The sequence below is a fragment of the Salvia hispanica genome, chromosome 6, assembly GCF_029641045.1.
Source record: "Salvia hispanica isolate PSC_SH4W2 chromosome 6, Shi_PSC_v1, whole genome shotgun sequence".
Classification (NCBI taxonomy): domain Eukaryota; kingdom Viridiplantae; phylum Streptophyta; class Magnoliopsida; order Lamiales; family Lamiaceae; genus Salvia; species Salvia hispanica.
This window is the reverse complement of record NC_142697.1, coordinates 25025397-25046003: the sequence shown is the minus strand read 5'-3', so window position 1 is coordinate 25046003 and position 20607 is coordinate 25025397. Positions and strand designations below refer to the sequence as shown.

Sequence of the window (20607 nt, the reverse complement as noted above, 5' to 3'; positions counted from 1 at the left end):
ACGTGTATTTTATTGGGCCGTTACAATGATTCACGCTCTTTCGCATATCCCTATTCGTAATGAATTTAAAGACTGAAGAAGCAGCAATCCTGATATTTAATTTCTTTTCAATAGCTTGACAAAAATAGCCCATCATTGTTACGGATAAGTATACAAAATAGTACTTGTATACATACAAATTAATGACTAAAACATGTTAAATATCATCATAAGATTATAAAACCATCAATAATTAATTAAGGAATTAAATCACATAATTATACAGATCTAACACAATAGCCAAAATTCTACTCCATATCATTAAAAAAATATACTCAACATTTCATAATGTTTTGGTCATAAATAAGCTAGAATTGAAGAGCTATCTCGATCTAATCCTCTCTACACGTGATTGTGTCGACAGTTTGATACTACTACCAAATAACCGGAACGAATCACTTCTTCATATAGTTCGAATAAAATGCCTACAATTTCTTAGTATTTTATTACTCCATATACTATTAGAGTGGATAATTGCCATCTAAATAATTCACATATTAATTTACCCTTTTTCTAGAACATTAATTTGGTAATTATATGACTAGTTGGGGATTTAATATCTTCAATTGCACATGTGTTTCGGTACTTTCACGAATAATGGAGGAAGATTATTTTACTTTTTTATTGCATGTAAAACTCTCCCACTATTGTAGGTGTAACTAAATTCACAATGCTATTCTACATTAATCTAATAAATTGGAGACTCATTTTTTCTGTCTCCCATTTGGCTACTTCTCACATATCACACGATACTTTTAGCAAACTAGGGGTCAAAATTAGTTTATTCATTATGAAGTTACTAAATTTAATCTTCATACTTTATTATACTCCCAATTTAATAAATTCTTCTTTTCTTTCTATAATAACGACCTACGCAATATTTCCAACATTTAACATCGATAGGAGGATTTAAGTCGTGAAAATATTGCTTATTCCTAATTCATTATCATTACTTTTGATCTCATAGTAATTAGTACTATATCGACGAACCTAGCTCCGTGATTTTCATATAATATGGAAATACTAGTAAATTCCGTTGTGATGGGCTCCACAACTATTGCATCGCCCCTATTCAACACACAACATTCATAACACTAAATTTGCATTAAAACAATCTTGTTCAATTGGAATATTGATAGTCATAATATATAGTACTCCGGTAAATATAACACAAGATACCGACACGGAAAATACAACATTAAAGAAATCAAAAAAAATACATTACTCAATTTCTGAATAAATTATAACCATCATTGGCCGCTGCCTCACCGCAGCCACAACCTGTCCCGGTCCCGGTACCCGGGTTGGCAAAAATCAAGGAACACCACCTCGCGGTGGTGCTCCGCCATGAGAGGCGCCTTCAATTTACTCCGACACACCGTGCAAGAAAAGTGGCCGAACCCCAACCACCTATCCAAACAACCTCTATGAAAAAAATGGTCGCATCTCAGCTCTCTAACCTCGTCGTCTCCATTGATTCGACATAGACAAATCGCACACTCGGCCGATTCATCGCCACTGACGATCTCTTTGTAGCATGCAACGTTAATACCATCTAAAATATCGAGGCAAAGATATCGCATTTGAATGATGGAAAAAGGATAGGCGAAGAAGAATGCTTTAGTTCTGTCCTAGTTGATCCTGATTCGACATTAGAAGTGTATTGATTTTTCCCCAATAACTGAATACTTTTGTCTGTAAATACTGCATATTTGATTCCATCCATAAATCTATTTTCTTCCCTATGAGTTCTAGTCTCAATAAGAATGCTATTTCTTACTGTTCATATATTATGATATGAATATACCACACCAATTCATCCAACACCCATTGCATATGCATGCTGAATTAGACGACGTAGTTTAGTAGGGGAGATTTTGGAACGATTCCAATAATTTTGGCTTATGATTCAAATTTTTGTATTCAGATGTTTTCAGAGATTGGGGTATATATATGCACTGAAATATTTTTAGGGTTTTATTTATTTCCTACTTAGTAGAATTAGAGCTGTAACGTACTTTTTTTAAGTCCACAAGTTTTGAATTCCTGTACCAGTTAAATATTTTATACTGTATATTATCTTGTCGCATCATATGCATTATTAGAATTTTTGGAAAAGTAGAACTCTAATTCTTAGTTTGTTACACATTAGATTACAGCATAGTTATAGCGAGAAAGTTGCTAGTGTAATTAGCAATTTAAACGGTTTAATGAAGTGGGCCGGGCTTATAATATGAAGAGGTTAATTTTATTGGGCCTCATTTATTGGGCCATTACAAATGTTTCGGCCCCTTTCGCTCTCCCTGCTCGCGATATTATTAAAGACTACATAAAAGGAGATTCTAATTATTCAATTTATTTTCAAAAGCTTGATAAAAGAGCCCCATCGCTGTTTTGGTTAGTATAAATCTTAGATATAATATCTTTAGAATCGGTCATTAACTACTTTACCAGTAGACAACACACAACTAATCACTATGTTTGTTTCTTAATCTGAATTCTGAACGTCAAAGTTGGAAATTTAAAGATTTGAGAACAATGGCTAAACTCTCCAAAGATTGATTTAAATTCAAATTTAGTTTAATAAAATTAACAACAAAACTAATTTAAGTTTAATCGGATTTAATTTAAGTTTTAGAAATATTATATATAGGGTTAAAATAATTGTTAACTAATTATCAGTCCCAAATTAAGGCCAATTCTTAGTCATTAGATTATGAGATCTAGTGGTTGAAATAATGCCACATTAATTATATTTTAAACTAAAAAAAATATTAAATAAACTCAAAGGATAATAATGTCAATTCTTATATATGATATATAGTTAAAATTAATCACTTTCTCTCCTCAAAATCATCTTAAAATTTTAAATTTACGTAACTCTCTCGATTTAAATTATTTTTTCGTAAAAAATATATCAAATTATAGGTAATTTCATAAGGATTCTAACAAGATCTCAATTGCATATGTTCCTATGATGATCGGTTGATGAAATTTTTTAGTTTTTATTTCAATTTTCTAATATGTTGAAAGGAGATTTTATATCAATAATTGCACCAAACAATCTCAATATAATGCATGTACAATATCAATGAAACTGTGTTGATAATTTCATGTGCTTGTGCTGAGATTCTCATGTCGCTGTGTTGATATTCGTAATATACTATATCGTGAAAATTATTATGCTATAACAGATTGACTATTTTACCCTTTTATTGATATTTTATCTACTATTTATTGAAATCCGTGAGTTTTAATCTCATCCACTCATTTTAAGATCTAATGGTGTAGGATTGGTCTTCGTTGTGGATTTGATACTAAATACATTTTAACGTGAGCCGTTATGTATTGGGGAGTGATCAATTGCTAACTAATTAGCAATCACAAATTAAGACTAAATCTTAGCCATTAGATTAGGAGATCCAGTGGTTGAAATAATGTCACATGGATTATATTTAAAATTAAAAAAATTATTAAATAAACTTAAAGGGTATTAATGTCGATTCTCTCTCGTCAAAATCATCTTAAAACTTTAAATTTATGTAACTCTGTCGATTTAAATCAGAGACAGGCTTCACACTTGCTTTTGCCTTGAGTGAAATGTCATGAAACTTTGAACCACAATGATCCTTGAATGCATAATAGTCTTAGAGGATTCGGCTTCCTTCAGAAGAAGCAAAAACATTCCTTTCAACGCCAAACTAAGCGGAACATATCTTCTGAATATAGATAAACATGTTAAAGTGCTATCATATACACATAAACACCTAAACATGTTATCACATACACATAAACACGAATTCGATAGAAGAAACAAAGTGAGGAATTGATGAACGAGAAAAGAACATAATAAGAAAAAGAAAAATTTAACATGCCAGCTAGATTACTTAAATACAAAATTGTCAACATAACTAACCGGTGAAATGAGCCACATAGGTTGGTCCGGTGAAATCAGCCACATAGGTAAGTCCGGTGAATTTCACCGGCCACATGTAGTTGACCTTCACAAAGACGTCCACTTAGAATCAACCACATAAGTTGATCCGGTTTATCAATAACAACTGGATCGAGCCAAATAGGTTGGTCCGATTAAATCAGCCACATAGGTTAGTTCGTTGAATTTCACTGGCCACCAGTGGCGGACACAGTAAGGGGAGAGGAAGGGCTTAAGCCCCTCCCAAGAACTTTTTTTGTGTTTTTTTCCACTTCAATTTTTTGAAAAAATTTCATAAATACTCTTAAGCCCTTCCCCAAATTAATATTATTGGAGGGTAAATCATTAGAATTAGAATGGTAGAAGGGGCTGAACTTTAGAATTAAAAAATTGCAGAGGTGAAATTACAGAGATAAAAATGGCTGCTTGTTTGAAGGAAGAAGAAGATGTCTTTTTTTTTAAAAAATAGAGGGAACATCTTTTTTGGTCCACGAACTTTACCAAAGTATCATTTTAGATCCGTGAACTTAGAAAATATCATTTCAGGTCCATCAACTATGGATTAATATCATTTGAAGTACTTTTTTACTATTTCCAAGTTTTTTTGGACAACCGGACCGGGTAGAACCGGAACCGGCCGAATAAGCAGGCCTAAGAGTTAAAATGTATGTGTTCAATTTTCAATTAGGGAGTGTAATAATTCTAAATTGATAATATAGCTTTTAATTTAGCACTATTCCATTAATCATTTGAATGTATATACAATGTACCAAAATTACAATTCATAAGGTATCAAATTTTTATTAATGGCTTCATCAATGATAGGTTATAGTAATAATTTATTAGTAATTGATATTAACTCTTAGGCCTGCTTATTCGGCCGGTTCCGGTTCTACCCGGTCCGGTTGACCAGGTACCCGGTTACAAATTTTCATGAATCTTGGAACCGGAACCGGAATCGGATCCGGCCGGATCCGGTTCGGAACCGGTCGGGTAAGAACCGGTCGGTTCCGGTTCCGAACCGGAACCGATTTATAGTTTTAATTTTGATTTATTTAAATAATTCAATATTTAGAAATATAACAATTAATGCCAAAAAATTTAAATAAACACACAAAAATACAAATCAAAATATTGAAAATCTAAAATAATACAATAGTAACTTTTAACATGGAGTACAAATATAGTTCTTGACCACTAATCACGTGATTTATGCCCAACTACGTCTCAAAAGTGGTATACAAAATAAACCTAGTCCACAAATTATGAAATTTCAATTCTTTAATATCTTTATTACATTATTATTTGTATTCACTCAGCAAAATACCTTCCAACAAATAAAACATTAAGAAGGAAAAATGAGTCATGAAATTGATTACTTCAATGATTGAGTATTTTGCCAACAAATAAAACATTAAGAAGGAAAAATGAGTCATGAAATTGATTACTTCAATGATTGAGATATTCACAAAACTAGTAGTGTTGTTATTTTTAATTTTCTATATGCTAGCCTATTTTCACCCAGTATATATATATAGTCTATGTGTATATAAGGCTTATAATTTAATATAATTTTAAAGTAGTAGTATTTGATTTTATCATATATTTCTAAACGATACAGATGTGCATCAAAATATACACTATATAGGTTAATCGAAAAAAATTAGATAAACTATACAATATGTTAGTAATTGAAAGCATATCAAACGAATTTATATTTGAAGCACATTCTTTTGATATATTTCTAACTCAATTGAATACACAAAATGAGGAGATATCAAATGAAAAATATGTACTCCATAGTTGTTGGCTAGGAAGTTAGGAATAGGATTACTTTTATTTAAGTAAAAATATTAAATTTTATTAAAACTAAAATTAAAAATCTGAAATTAATATATTATCCGGTTCCGGGTAAGAACCGGTCGATTCCGGGTAGAATCGGAACCGAAAAGTTTGAAAAATACTAGAACCGGTACCGGAACCGGAACCGGTTCTCCGGTTCCCGGTTCCTCAATTACCCGGTCGGTTTCGGTTCCGGTTCCGGGTACCCGAGAACCGGAGAACCGATTAAGCAGGCCTATTAACTCTATTGAATATATATCTTATAATCTTGTGTCTAACATAACATTTCATTATTTATTTGACACTATATTTACAGTAATTTACACAAAATTGATAAGTCTATCTATAATAATGTACATTTAATTTTTTATTTTCTTTAGGTAAATAGGCCGACTATTATTTGATTTGAGTTTGATGTTAGAATTGGAGTTTTTTTTCGTTCGATTTGGAGTTTAGTTCAAATTAGATCTATATATTGTCTCTCTTTTTTTACATTTACGACATAGTAATATTTTGATTGTTGCATTAGAATAATTTTGTGCATAAAATATTTATCATCTTTATAGTTGTATTTGTGATTTTTTTTAAAATATAGTAGTATTATTTTTTATTATATTATATTTATTTAGTAGTATATAAATAGGGTATAATGCAGCTCCTGCCAATAATTTTTTCTGCGTCCGCCACTGCCGGCCACATGTGGTTGACCTTCACAATCTTGAATAAGAGACATCCACTTAGAATCAACCACATAAGTTGACCCGATTTATCAACAACAAATGGATCGATGTGAATGAAGTTAAAGCTAATCCTGATGTGAAAAGTTAATGACTGCCTTGTGTTGGCTGGAGGTGGTGGAAGCCCTATGGTGATCGAAGGTGATGACAGCTTCATTGTGGATGAAGGTAATGACAACTGTGTTGACTGGAGATGATGGTTGTTTCATTGTGGATGAAGATGATGGCTACCATGTTGTTGCTGAAGGTGATTGAAGCTTGGTAGTCGGTGAAGGTGATGGTAGCTCTGTGGTGGATGGAGGTGATGGCAGCTCGGTGGTGGGTGAAGGTGTTATTGAAGTAGGTATTTTATTTGAAGAATCTAATTAAAATATCGACTAATTTTTCAATTAATATGAAGAAAAGTTTTTTACTTCAGTAAATTGAAGCTCTGAACTGTATTTAACTATCTGATTCAGAAAATTACAATTTTAGTTATTATGAAATTAAAATATGAATTATAATTTATTTTTATTGATTTTGAAAATAATTAGTTATAAATTTGAGTTGTAATTTATGTTATATGATTTGTATAAATTTGAAAATATATATTTATTGAACTTTTATTTATTTATTTATTTATTATTATTATTATTATTATTATTATTATTATTATTATTATTATTATTTATTACTCTTCCTGTCACATTAAATATGAAACGTTTGCTTTTCGGCACATGATTTTATGTAGTGTTGTTTTGTGAGTTAATAAGGAGATAATAAAGTAAGAGAGATGAAAAAAGTAGAAATGATGTTATTTCCTTTTGGGAAATTGGTCTCTAAAACCATGAACTTTGCCTAAAATTTGGTATTTCCCATGAACTTTGAAATTGGTATATAATATCACGAACTTTGCATTTTGTTTGGTATTTCCCGAACTCACTCAAATAAGATATTTTCATCAAAATCTTATTTAACATAGGCAACCGTGATATGTTTTATAATATTTGAAACCACTTTTTAAGTTCATAACATGTAGCATAAAAAGTCACGTTGAAAACCACGATGATTTAATTGTGTCAAGTATGATAAAAGTCTCGTAAGTTAGTCAAATATAGTAATAAATATGCCGTGGGAAATACCAAACAAAATGCAAAGTTTGTGATATTATATACCAATTTCAAAGTTCATGGGAAATACCAAATTTTAGGCAAAGTTCATGGTTTTAGAGACCAATTTCCCTTTCCTTTTTATGAAAGGTTTCTTTTTTTTTGGTAAAGAAAGGTTTCTTTTTTAGTGGGACAATTTAAAAGGGAAAACTCTTTATTTTTAATGGGACGAAGGGATTATCGGAAGCGGTAAGAATCGGTTTTTCTTAGCTCAACAGTCCATTCTATGATGGTCTACCGTTGGCCAATATAATATTCCTCCTTTCTTATTTAAAGTTCAGCATCGGCTTATTCGAATTTCTGGTTCCATCACTGTATATGTATATATAACGTACGTTTATCTTTATTCTATTTATAAATGCAAATCATGATTTGCTCTCTTGTCTGCAAACATCGAATAGGATCCATAATTATCACCACATTGTATGTATAATTAAAGGGCTCTTCTGATCTTTTCTAATTATTCTTATTCTTTTTCAATCTTTATATTTTATATTTTGACAAGATCATTGTGAAGACACTTTCAATGTACGGTGTATGCTACGCCACGTCTTTGAGAACAATTATATTAGCTGGTATGTAGAATTTTGGAAGATTTCGACTTCATAATTTTCTGGATAATCCTATAATTCAAATCAGGATGTATACACATCGGCCTTCTTGGTGAATGGAGGCAAGACCATCTCCAACAAGAAAAAGTAAATAAAAGAGATATATCATCTATTTACCTTCTCAAAAAGTAAAATATACCATTTCAAAAAGTAACACATTCCAAAGGAAAAAGGTATATAAAAAGATAAACGATTTTTTAAAAATAAAATAATACTACAAAATGCATTAAAAAATATAAAGTGTAATACCTTCTCAAATACCTTCTCCCTTGGAGAATGATTTTTCATGAAAAGAAGGCAAATATGGTAGTTATAATATTTTACCTCTCCATTATACCTCTTCAAAATGGAAAAATGTATAATACCTTATCAAATACCTCTTCCCTTGGAGAATGATTTTTCATACAGAAAAGGTAAATATGGTAGTTATCCAACCTTACCTCTCCGTTCCATCGGAGATGATGTAATGAATAAGTATTTATAGCATCAATTAAAAGGTACACCTCCTAAAGCACAAGGTATTGTCGTTGGTGGACATATTTTGGTTAATTTATGATATCTTACCATTAAGCATATATTACTAGCCTAGGCATGGCCCAGTTGTGCCCTATATGCAAGAGCAGATCAAAATCTCGATAAGGTGTTGGGATACTTCTTTTTTCTTTGGCTCACAATTGACATCAATCAACTTGTGACATAAAATTGGTCATGGACTTCAGCCTTTTTTCAAATGCATGGTTCACACTAAAAGAAAGCAACCAAACATGTTGTATCATGTATTTTAACTAGATTAGAAGTGCATAGAGACGAGAGAGTACAACAACAATAGCCAGGGTGGCAAGATCACGGGACAATGACACGTGTCAGGTGAACGGCCCACGGAAAAGGCATCCAAGTTCAACCATTCGGTTTGATTTAGTTTGGTATTTTCGTTTTTGAAATCGAAACTGGTTCGATTTTTAGTGTATTACTATTTTCAATTTCGAATTTCATTATTTGAATCCAAATTATATAACAAAATTAACATTTTTTTGGGTTTAAAGTTTAATAATATGCGTTGTCGAGTCCTAATCATGATCGCACTTAAGTTAGGATAAATTTAATAGGGTTACCCTAACCTAGGTAGGCTCTTGAAGAGGTGTTTGGCAATCATAATCTATATGTTGAGTATATGAGATAGGCATGATAATGACTTGATTAGGGCAAGGATTAGACATAAAATTTATCGAGCAAAAAGAAGTGGCTCGTGTGCATCGTTCGTTTCTAGGGTTTATGAGGGTTAGGTGAAAGTTAATATATCACGTGTATTGTAGCGATACATGATCATATCTTATTTTAGTTTGTCGTTTCTTTTTATTCTGTCTTGGTTGAGTACTTGAGTATATATTACCTGGATATTAGATGGTTTTGCATGTATGTCTAGACTCTAGTGTCAATTAGTTATCTATGACGATTGACGAAGTGGCGTGATTAACATTGAATTAATAGTAAATAATTAGTAACTGTAAAAAAAGTGGGTATATATTGACTGAATGCATATCGCCTAATATAAAAAAATCTACTATAAGTTTCATTTTAATTAAATCTTACCTTTGATAAAAGTATTTGAGAATTATGTTAATCGGTATAAACCCCTAAACAAAAAAAAAGGTAATAATGTCAATTTTCCGAAATTATGAATTAACACGCGGACGAGGTTGCTTTAAGTAGTAGTGGTAGTAGTAACATTTAATTAAAGTCGAATTTTGCTGTGTACTGTGTAGAGACAAAGGTTATGATGCAAATTAGCGTAAGTGTGTGAAATAAAATGGTTTTAGTAATAGTGATGAATGGGATGTCTTAGAAAATTAAAATAGTGATGAATAGAATATATGGTGTTGTTCTATGTTTTCCACAATGCACATGACTTAAGTAGCAATAATCATACAACTTTTTAAACATTACATTTGCAAGATAGATCATGTTTTATTATTCTGTTTTTTTTTTGCAATTAAAATTTCTAGTTAAGTTTAATTAATTTGGGCAAATTTTGTAGAAATTAATGTTAATGTTAAAAATCCGCAAGGTGATGTAGAAAATTAGGTAGATTTAAGTTGTGTAATAGTAATTTCACACTACAAAGACAATTAATCTAAATGATATTAAATTTAGAAACTATCATGGCTTGCACTACTACCAAAAAGTAAATTTTTTAATTAGCGAAGCATGTTAGGATTTGTGTCACGCTTTTAATAAATAAACAGAATTTTCTACAACATATTATGTGATAATTGCATTAATTACACTCGTGCCCGTAAAAATAAATACTAGTAATGATATAGAATGCCATCTGTTTTCACAAACAATATAAACACAAACACAATTAAAACTTGTACTAAAAAAATATTGTCAAATTGTGGACTACAGAAGTTCCAGAGGGAATGCAAGTAATGAAATCAAACTTTTAAATCTTGGAATAGCTTACTATATAGTTTCATTAATTGTTTATGCACTGCAACTGAGACATTTTGAATTTGATAGATGGAGTATTTAGAAAAGAAATTTACTTGAATTTTTTTTTATGAAATGGAAACTGCTGGAATATATTTAAAAATAGGCTTATCTCCTTATCTGATATATCCACAAACAAAGCAGATGGATGTATTCATTGTACAAATTAGCTAATTCCACTACCACTTAAATCTCAAAGCCCCACCAATTTTTTTAATAAAAGCCTTATTGTTAAAAATCAAGGTATCAAGATAATGAGCATCCAAAGAAACACATCTTCTTTGCTCCCCACAATCTTTTGATTTCAAAACATGTCTAAGGATAAAAAGTTTCATTCCTAAACTCAATACAATACTAATGTAATTACAATTAAGTAAGCTCTTCGAAAAAAAAAGAATATTTGTTTTATTGTACAATTTGTAATTTTGTATGGATGATAAAATGATTTTAAAACTTAGCATTGCAAACAAAATGGGAAAATTACATGTTACTCCTATAAAACAACATTCCTTATTTCAATATGTATGACAAAAATAAGGCCAAATTATAAATAAAAGCAAGCTTGAAAAAGGAAAAACGATAATCTCATAAAAGTATAAAGTGGACCTTATCTAGAAAATCATTTCGAAGTAAACCTTTTTCCACATATCTCCACAACCTTAATTCCCATAGTTTCGTACATTAATTAATACTAATGTCCTATATTTTCAAACATAAATATATTAATAATATACACATACTCACACATATAAATATAGTATCACTAACATGCTAAGTCCTTCACACCTAAAGAAAAAGAGGGAAAAAAATTAGGTTTGTTTTTAAACACCAAAAATCATGTCCGTTACGTCCAAAAATTCCTCCCACCGGCGGAAGGACTCCGGCGAGATCGTCGTTTTCGACGCGGCCCGTTACTTCGCCGGCATTGATGAGAACCCATGCTACCACAGCTTCTCTTCCTCCGCCGCCTCCCGAATGAGCCTAGACATGCCGGCGATCAACGCACACAATCTCCCGTCGATTTTGATGAGAGAGAAGAAGAAATGCAGGCAGCCGAGCTCCCCCGGCGGCCGGCTCGCCACGTTCCTGAATTCTCTCTTCAATCAGGCGAATTCGAAGAAGAAGAAGAAATCGAAGACGAGCGCCGCCGTCGACGACGATCACGATCGGAGAAGGAGCAGCATCAGCCATTTCAGAATCACGGAGAGTTATTGCGATTCGAAATCGGCGAATTCCGGCGACGCCAAAACACCGACGAAAACGTCGTACGCGGATTTGAAGGGCTTTTCCGATCGGCAGAAGGCGGCTTCTCAGCTAAAAATTGGGGAAATTGGGAACGGGCGGCTGAGATTCAACAACGGGAGCTTTAGAAACCCTACGGCGAAATGGACGGCTGATGATGAAGATGATCAAAGGAAATTTGATGATGGCGAAGATTCGGATTCGAGTTCGGATCTATTTGATTTGCCCAATTTGGATTTTTGCTCGACCGGTTTGCCCGTTTATGGGACTACGGATATGGATCGGATCCGAATCGGAGCTCCACTTTCCAGCGCTGCGGCAGTGTAAAGCTATTTACGCAACGCCTATTTTTTTTTATTGCATTTGCTATGTTGATTTTTTTTTGTTTATTTATTTGAATGTTGTATAGTACTGGCTTTCTAGATCGTGATTGGATATTTGGAATTGGAAATGATTTTTGTGAAAAAAATATCTCGCTAAGGATTTCGCTTTTTTACAACTTTTATCTTTTGTCAACCTTTTATCGTGTGTTAACTTTCAATCGTTTTCTTGGCTAGCTTTTGGAAGAAATGTGATCGAAGTGCTCATTTTGAATCATTTTGATGATATGATTGTGAATCATGAAATAGGATAAATCATCATTGCACCAAATTGGGAGTAATTTTGGCGAGATATATCCCAAATATGACTTTACGTAAGGCATTATTCTTCCTTTGACGTAATTAAAGGCAAATCAAGAAGAAAATTAAATGAGTTTCAGTTTTCAAATGTACGTAAATAAATATTGGTTGGTATACTAAACAGGTAAGCATAAAAGTAAAAAGAGAAGATAAGTAATGAAGACACTAACCTAACACATGGAAAAACTCCATTAAATTTGACTATTGATGTTGTCACGACCACTGGCGGACCTACATGCAATTGGGGAGGGGCTTTAGCCCCTAATGAATTCATTTTTTTTTACTTTTTTCTACTACAAAGTTATAAAATTTATTCATATTTTATACACATTGTTATATAAAAGCCCTATTAATAATCTAAATTACCTATAAATTTATTTTTAAGGTAAATATTGAAAATTTAGCCCCTACTCACGTTTATTTCTGCGTCTGCCACTGAATTCACGACCACATATATAGTATCATAACTCCACTCCATTTTTTTGGGATTGAGGTTTACTCCCCTTCTTTATTTGCTATCCATTCCTAGCAAATGATCATCCCACCTCTCCTTTTTTACACTAGCGACAATCTTCTTAATCATGTGCGTAAATAAATATTGGTTGGTATAATAAACAAGTAAAAAGAGAATTAAGATGAAAAATGAAGACCTAACCCAACACATGGAAAACTCTATTAAATTCAACTATTCAGTTCATAACTCCACTCCATTTATTTGGGGTTGAGGTTTACTCCCCTTCTTTGTCTGTTATCCATTCCTAACAATGATCATCAACCACCTCTCCTTTTTGACGCTAGCGACTATCTTCTTAATTATGTGCGACCCCACAAGTTCAGTTTCATATTCGTCATTGCGCGCACGCATACACATGCCTACAATATTCGAAAGACTTGAACTCTTTATAGTTTATAACATACTGGAATGGTTAGAAAATTATCTCTCTTTTGAAGATGTAATATGATATGATCGGAATTGGATGCATTTGTTGAAGGTGGGAAAACGTTGATTTATTTGATCTAATGTTGCCCATTAATTCCCTTTATATAATATAGAATAATATTCTGACCAATCTAACAACCAGGTCGTTGTAGTATAGTGGTAAGTATTCCCGCCTGTCACGCGGGTGACCCGGGTTCGATCCCCGGCAACGGCGTATATAATTTTTTCCAAATATTTTTGTTACGTATTTATCAAAAGATTAAATTTGTCATATTAACTCTTTTTTTCCAGATTAATGTTCAAATAAAACTTTTTGATTACCTGTTTTAATTTTTTGGTGAATGATGCTTCTGAAATCAGCTTTATATTTTTGTAAACGAAATTTATGGAATTTAGAAAAACAAATATAGGTTTGAAAAAGCAAATTAAAATAAGTTTATTGAGTTTGAAATATGGCGCGAGTACCAATTTATCAGCCGTGGTGGAACGAATCATTCCCGCCTTCTCTCTCTCACACGCACCACACACACAGAGACACTATCTAGCTCAAATTCTCAACACACAGGCACTTAGATCGACGATTTTGTTCGGATTAATGGGGAAAACAAGGAAGGATGATAAATCTGACGACATTGAAATAATATCAATCGGAAAGCTTTACAATGGTGCCTGGGATAAGAAGTATTGGAGTTCATCTAGGGTTTGATTTTATCTTTCTACTATTTATATCTTTGATTTTCTGCCGTTCTCTTGATTCCGATTTACTTATTACAAGGCATTTAGCTTCAATTTCAGTAGAAACGCATGTGATTTGTTGTCGCTATCCACTTCTGTTTTCACCCGACTTTGTGTTGGAATTCCATTTTTTATAGATTCACTAATTCAATTTCATCCATATTAGATCAAATTGTTTTGTTTTAGACTAGATTTGCTTTCAGAAATGAAGAGTACTATGGAGTATGTTTTATTTGTAATGTTGTTTGAGTGTTTAATTGATTGTGCCGAAATGCATGTGGTTTACATATGATATGTGGTGCAGCAAGAGAGGCAATTCATTTGGCAACTTGATGATGACCGTCTTTTATGTTATTTTCCTTTATACATTGAGTTCTAGTAACAAAGTAGTTGTTCTTTACTTGTGACTTGTGAGCACCACAATTTTTAAGGACCTTGTGTTAACCAAGTTATTTAGATGAGGAGTGTTGCAGCTGTCTACACTTATGCTTAGTGTTCGGTGTTGCAAATCTCTGACATTTGTATTTGATAGTTTGTCGCATTTTTCAGGGTAAAGACCGCTACCCTTATCCTGTTGGTTACAAATCGGTGAGGACTCAAAATGGGATCACCTACTCAATGGAAATTATTGAGGGTCTTAAAGGCCCATTGTTTAAGGTGAGTAGGCATAAAAATCTGGTGCAGTTTTACATCAGTGTATATGACCATGTGATAGTCTAATAAGATTGGATTTCATCATACAGATCAGTTCTACTGACGGCAAGTTGTGTTCTGGAGACACGCCAGAGATTGCATGGGAACGTTTTCAGAAGAAGGGTTCTTCAAAGGCGTTGCATGCAAGGAGATTTTCGTGTAAGATAGATGCAGTAGAGGTACATCTACTTAACTACTTTTCCTTTGCTTTTAAGTACTTCCTTCTTCTTGGGTGGATAGCCAACTCAATATGACTTTCCTCTGTTTTATGCAACATGCAGTTTTTTGGATTCAAAAACACATTTGTTCTGAGGTTACTGAGGGAATTGGCCACTAATGTTGGTGGGCCTGCTGAACAGAGTTTGACCATATCAAACTTTTCAGCTGGATCTCACGAGGCTAATTATCAGCTGCAAGGCGAACCATCAGCTCCTGATCCTGGACCTGATTCGCTGTCATGTTTGGTCATTTCACAGGCTAAAGGGAAGAAAAGCAGAAATGGTCGACGAAGACTTAATGGGACTCCTTTAGAACTACTTCAGAAGGAAGAAAACACTAAGAATGGTAGCTATTCAACCTCCAAGCAGAGAGATCAATCAAATAGTAGAAGCGCTGATCTTTCAACTTTTGCTGCTGCAAACGAGGTCCCTGGGGTTTGTTATACTCCAGGGTCGTTAAGGCCACAAAAATGTATACCTATTGCTGACGGAGGTGTAAAGTTGAATACTTTTGACAAATTTGATCATCTAAATATAGGGGAGTCCCTTTCTGAAGGAAAAAAACTAACTAGTTCTGTGAACCATATAGAAAGCAATATTGATAACCTGCACAAACAACAAGAATCTGTAAGTTTATTTATGATGTTAAAGTTAATATATTTTCTGTAGATTGAGGGGAAAATTTATGTGTAGCTAGATCATAAATCTAATTAGCTATGTATATTCATGATAGAGTGGTGGTGCCTCATGTACTGGGGTCCAAAATAACATAATACCAGAAGATAGGGATGGAGCAACTAATGTGCAGCATGACATACCGGTTGCCAGTGCTGATCTTTGCGTAGCTGACACTTTGGAATCTGGAGGTATTGTAGCTCTAATTTGTTTGGTTGCAGTTAAGCTATCTTACAAGCACTCACTGGCTAAAAGTGCTTTAGTTTCCTATTTTCCCCTAACTTTTGAGTTATGTCATACTTGTTTCTTTAGCAGATAGCTCTTCTGTTTCCTCCCAAAACAAAGATGTGTTTGAGCCCTCAACTAAGGAAGGTGCAATTTTCAATGTTGTTAAGAATCCTGAGGTTCTAGTGACTGACTCACTTCTGGAAGATGAAATAGTCAAAGCTTCTCCTTATAACACAAACTCAGAAGAGTGTGATGCTGAATCAGTTGGTGATGAAATAGCCAAGTCCATGATGGAAATTCTACTTCCTAGAGCAGTTCCTTTACTTAAAACATTCTCTAGAAAGAAAAAGAAAAGTAAAATATCTCTGAATACTCAAAGATCTCATGAAAACAATGACATGCCCAGCCCTACCATGAATGATTCAACTACTGGTAAGGTGTTAAGCTATCACTTAACGAATCAGACAATTGTTTATTTTTTATTTTTAACCGAGGCACTTGCCTTGCTGCTTTCTTTGTGGGTTCCTCAGGATTTGTTATAAACCCAATATAATCAGTCCTGAATTTATAATTTTATTTTACAAACTTTCCAGTGAAAGGGCTAGTTGAGCATTCAGCTATGCAGAGGAAGAATGAAAAGGCATGTATCCCCTGTGCTGTTCGTGATTCAGCTGTCTGCACCTCTGTCAACTTATACCCTGTGGTGCCTGATAGTTTTGATAATTATAGTACTCAAGAGTTGCTTCTTCATGCTGATACTGTCCAATCTGGGCGATTTTCACATGATCTATACTCTCCCGCACAGATGACAATCAATGGTGAAATGTGTGGCCTCCCTTGTCATAGTGGAATTAGCAAGCCTGGTATATCTTTTCATTGTTACCTTTTTAAGAGGCCTAAAATTGGTAATGGTTTCGAATCAAAATTTTCTATTGGTGTTGGCAAAATTCTGTTTGGAATATGGACTAGTTAAGGGCATTTGGTTTGCGTATTGTGCTTGAGACTCATTTTCAATTAATGAGATCATAAAACAGTTTCTGAAGTATTATCGATTATACATAGCATTGTACTAAAGGTCAGCATATAGAACAGTTGAAGTTTATATTAACCAAAAACCTAAAGAATTAATCTTTGAATTTCATTGCTTGAAGCTTCAGCTGCTCTCATCCACAGTAGTCTTTGTTTACTGTTAAGTATGCTGGGTTCTTTTACCTTGCTTATCAGCTTCCCCTATGCTTGTCCTGTTTAATTCTAATTATCACTGGTGAACCTAAATTTTGGGCTCAAATTCCCTGAGTTTGAAACTTAGAGCTTTGTACCTATATAACTGAGGATTCTGAAGCAGTGTAGCATGTCAAGAGATGTAAAAAGGTCCTGTTTAACTAATACAGTCATTGATAAAGTGACATGGAATGCATAAACAGATACTGGGAAGGCTGATCTTACATCAAAGGCTGTAGCAGATGCTGTCTCTGGCGAAGTTACTGCCAACTCAAAGCAAGCCAGATTTGACAACTCATCCATTGATAACATGATACCAACTACAGATTGTGAGAATGCACCCTCAAATCTACAATTACCAACTACAAGTTCCTACACTCTGACAGGAAACGTCAAAATGAGTTATGATTCAAGGTCAAACATCCAGCACAAACTGAAGTCACAGGGTGATCTTGGGCTTTTTTCATGCTACATTCACCCTATGCCGATTTCAATGGTGCAGCTGATTGTCAAAGAGAATGAGATTTTCACATGTGTTAAATGTGGATACACAGAGCACAAGGATGATATCCTCTTTGTTTACAAAACCTCAAAGAGAGGAGAAAATATGGGGAGTCCTTCATTAGTTGGTCATGTGCCAATATCCTCACAAATTTCCAAAGATACAATTGGCAGAGATGTAAGATGAATGATGATATCATTTTTCCTTGTTCCTCTCTTTTCCTGATGTTATTACTTTGACTTGCTCATTTCAGAATATTTAATTTATGACTTTTTTCTACAGATTGCCTCTGAGAGATCTTTATTGCAACTAACTCCAGATGGTGAATCGCTTGTTTTACTAAACAGCATTAAAATCCCTCACTGCAGGTAATGGTTCCACATATGTCCCATTCTGTACACAAATGCCTACATTATTCTTAAAGTAACTTTGTGCTTTTGCTTATAGGGATGGTAAATTGGAGTGTTTGTGCTCTGCTTGTACTTCAGATGGCTTTGAGAAGAATGCAGTTAAAATTGTGAAATTAAACAGTGGATATGCCTCACTAGTGACAAGACTGAAAACAGCTCAAGGTGTTTGTAGTTTATTAGTTTGTGAACCTAATTTCCTTCTGGCAGCCGAGGAGGATGGGAAGCTAAAGCTGTGGAACATGAACTCCGCATGGAGGTGATTCAATGCATTTCCTTTTTGTAAAAATCACATCAAGCTCAAGCTATGGAAACTGAGTAGTGTTCACAGTTGATAATTTTTATGGCATGGTTCTCATGACTTTGGTTGAATGCATTGACTTTAGTAGGGCACCGTTAAAATGCTTAATTATGTCTCAATGATTTTGATGTTTATTTTTCATATCTGGATAATCCGTATTTCCTTGTAACTCTCGTGCTTCCTAATATGTAGTGGACAGAAAGAAGATTGGAATTTGCCTACATTTGACTGCATGTTTCCTTGTATAGTGGAGATGAATAAAGTTCCAAAGTCTGCTGCTTTGATCATTGGCCACAATGGATTCGGGACATTTGGCATATGGTCTGTTTCCTTTTCCTTTTTAGAAATATATCATACTGTCAGTTATTTCAACTATGTGCCATCTATCTATTGTAGTTGGTTTTGCAATCCAATATTTATGCTTACTCACTTGAAAGCCTTGCATAAATTATGTCCATTGCTCAGTATGTATATTTTCTTCGGTGATAACTAAGAATTGAGCTCTGCTCAGGCACTGAGATTCTTAAGTACTCTATTTCAGTAATGGGGCTTTGCAGCATGGAAAATTTTTTCCCTCGGAAATATTCTGATTAAACATGGATACATTGGTCTCTTTTGCTTTTCACCAATATTCTGGTAAAAGAACAGTTTCTGCATCATGCACAGGGACATCAACAAGCGCATCCTTGTGTCAAGGTTCTCTTGTGCAGACATGTCAGTTATGGAGTTTATCCCTGTCAGTATCTTCAGATGGCAAAGAAAAGGAGAGTATAAGACAGAGGCATTGGTAGCTGAAATCATGGATGCCACAAAAATGTGGTCTTTCGGATGTAGTGATAATCATCTCTTTTCAGCAGAGGATAAAGATGTTGCTGCTTGGCTTCTGATTTCAACCGCCTCTGACCTTGATGATGAATCTTATCATTCATGTGAGCAAGAAAAAGAAAACGCACGCAGATGTTGGAGGCTTGCTTTGTTGGTCAACAATATGGTGATCACTGGAAGCGTATTGGATGAAGGGTATATTTATTCTCTGAACTTTAAATATGAAAAATCAGTCAATCTAGGAAGTTCATTGCCTCCCATCCAAATCAACGATGTCTTCTCCTAATTGGTAGAAATTCTCCCTGCAGAACTACTGCTGCTACTGCCACATCTGCTGGTCATGGAATTATCGCGACACGCGATGGTCAAGTTTACACGTTGGAGTTATCCACAGGGAAGAAGTTAGGAAACCTACAAACCTTCAAAGGTAACTTTTTCAGTCTATCTGGCATTCCAGCAGAAAGGCTTTTGGTCAACGTGAAGATGTTTAGTTTGTTGATTTAGACAAAATTAAAAGAGATGTTTAACTTGATGATTTTGCAAGTTATGCTATTTGAATTTTTGTCAATTGACTAATATTTTTTTATCTTTGATCATCCTCATTCATTCCTGCAATCCCTTCCAGTTTTAATTTTATAGTCGAAAAATCCTTGATCACTGCTTCTCCCTCCCCAGAATTCCCAGTCCATCAAAATCTTGTGGAGGAGCATCTGATTGAGGTCTGTATATGTATTGTTCTTTCAGGTAGCAGAGTTTCATGCATTACAACTGACACTTCGAACTTGGGAGCTTTGGCCATCGCTAGCGAAGACCAGCTGCTGGTCTATCTACCATGATGAAGAAGTCTTGCAATATTTATAGACATTGCAAGATTTATAGGCAGTCCAAATATCAATGGGACTATATTGTAGTACTAAGTCTTGATCATCTGACTTAGCTGAAGAGTCTGATTCAATAAAGTGTCAACATGCATAAACATATATGTACATATCAGTGTAATGATATCCTATATTCAGTTTTCTTTGGATGTCAAAGTAAAAGACAATTCAGTCTATTCAAAGTCAGTCATGGTATAATTATACCAATTTCAATTTTGATGCTCGCATATTTGTTTTTCAAATTATGTTGAAAGTGAAAAT

General features: G+C 33.8%; 2 protein-coding genes and 1 non-coding gene across 4 annotated transcripts; all 3 read left to right on the top strand.

Moving 5' to 3' along the window:
• The first annotated feature begins 11564 nt into the window (after positions 1 to 11564).
• On the top strand, positions 11565 to 12542 carry LOC125208328 (suppressor). The gene has a single exon (XM_048107912.2). It carries the CDS (start codon positions 11639 to 11641, stop codon positions 12368 to 12370), a length of 732 nt encoding a protein of 243 aa, XP_047963869.1. The 5' UTR covers positions 11565 to 11638; the 3' UTR covers positions 12371 to 12542.
• A 1263-nt stretch (positions 12543 to 13805) lies between these two features.
• Positions 13806 to 13877, top strand: TRNAD-GUC (transfer RNA aspartic acid (anticodon GUC)). The gene has a single exon. It is a non-coding gene; the product is annotated as a tRNA-Asp (tRNA).
• Positions 13878 to 14145: 268 nt separating this feature from the next.
• LOC125204952 (DNA binding protein) lies at positions 14146 to 20559 on the top strand. Of its 2 annotated transcripts, none has more exons than XM_048103724.2 (14): positions 14146 to 14363; positions 14948 to 15055; positions 15142 to 15270; positions 15373 to 15936; positions 16043 to 16175; positions 16300 to 16644; positions 16806 to 17075; positions 17637 to 18112; positions 18218 to 18303; positions 18383 to 18601; positions 18836 to 18964; positions 19310 to 19663; positions 19777 to 19895; positions 20213 to 20559. In XM_048103724.2, exons 1-14 carry the CDS (start codon positions 14259 to 14261, stop codon positions 20302 to 20304), a joined length of 3129 nt encoding a protein of 1042 aa, XP_047959681.1. In that variant the 5' UTR covers positions 14146 to 14258; the 3' UTR covers positions 20305 to 20559. The 2 variants fall into 2 exon arrangements, with proteins under 2 accessions (XP_047959681.1, XP_047959680.1); XM_048103723.2 differs by having other exon boundaries at positions 16297 to 16644.
• The last annotated feature ends 48 nt before the right edge of the window (positions 20560 to 20607 follow it).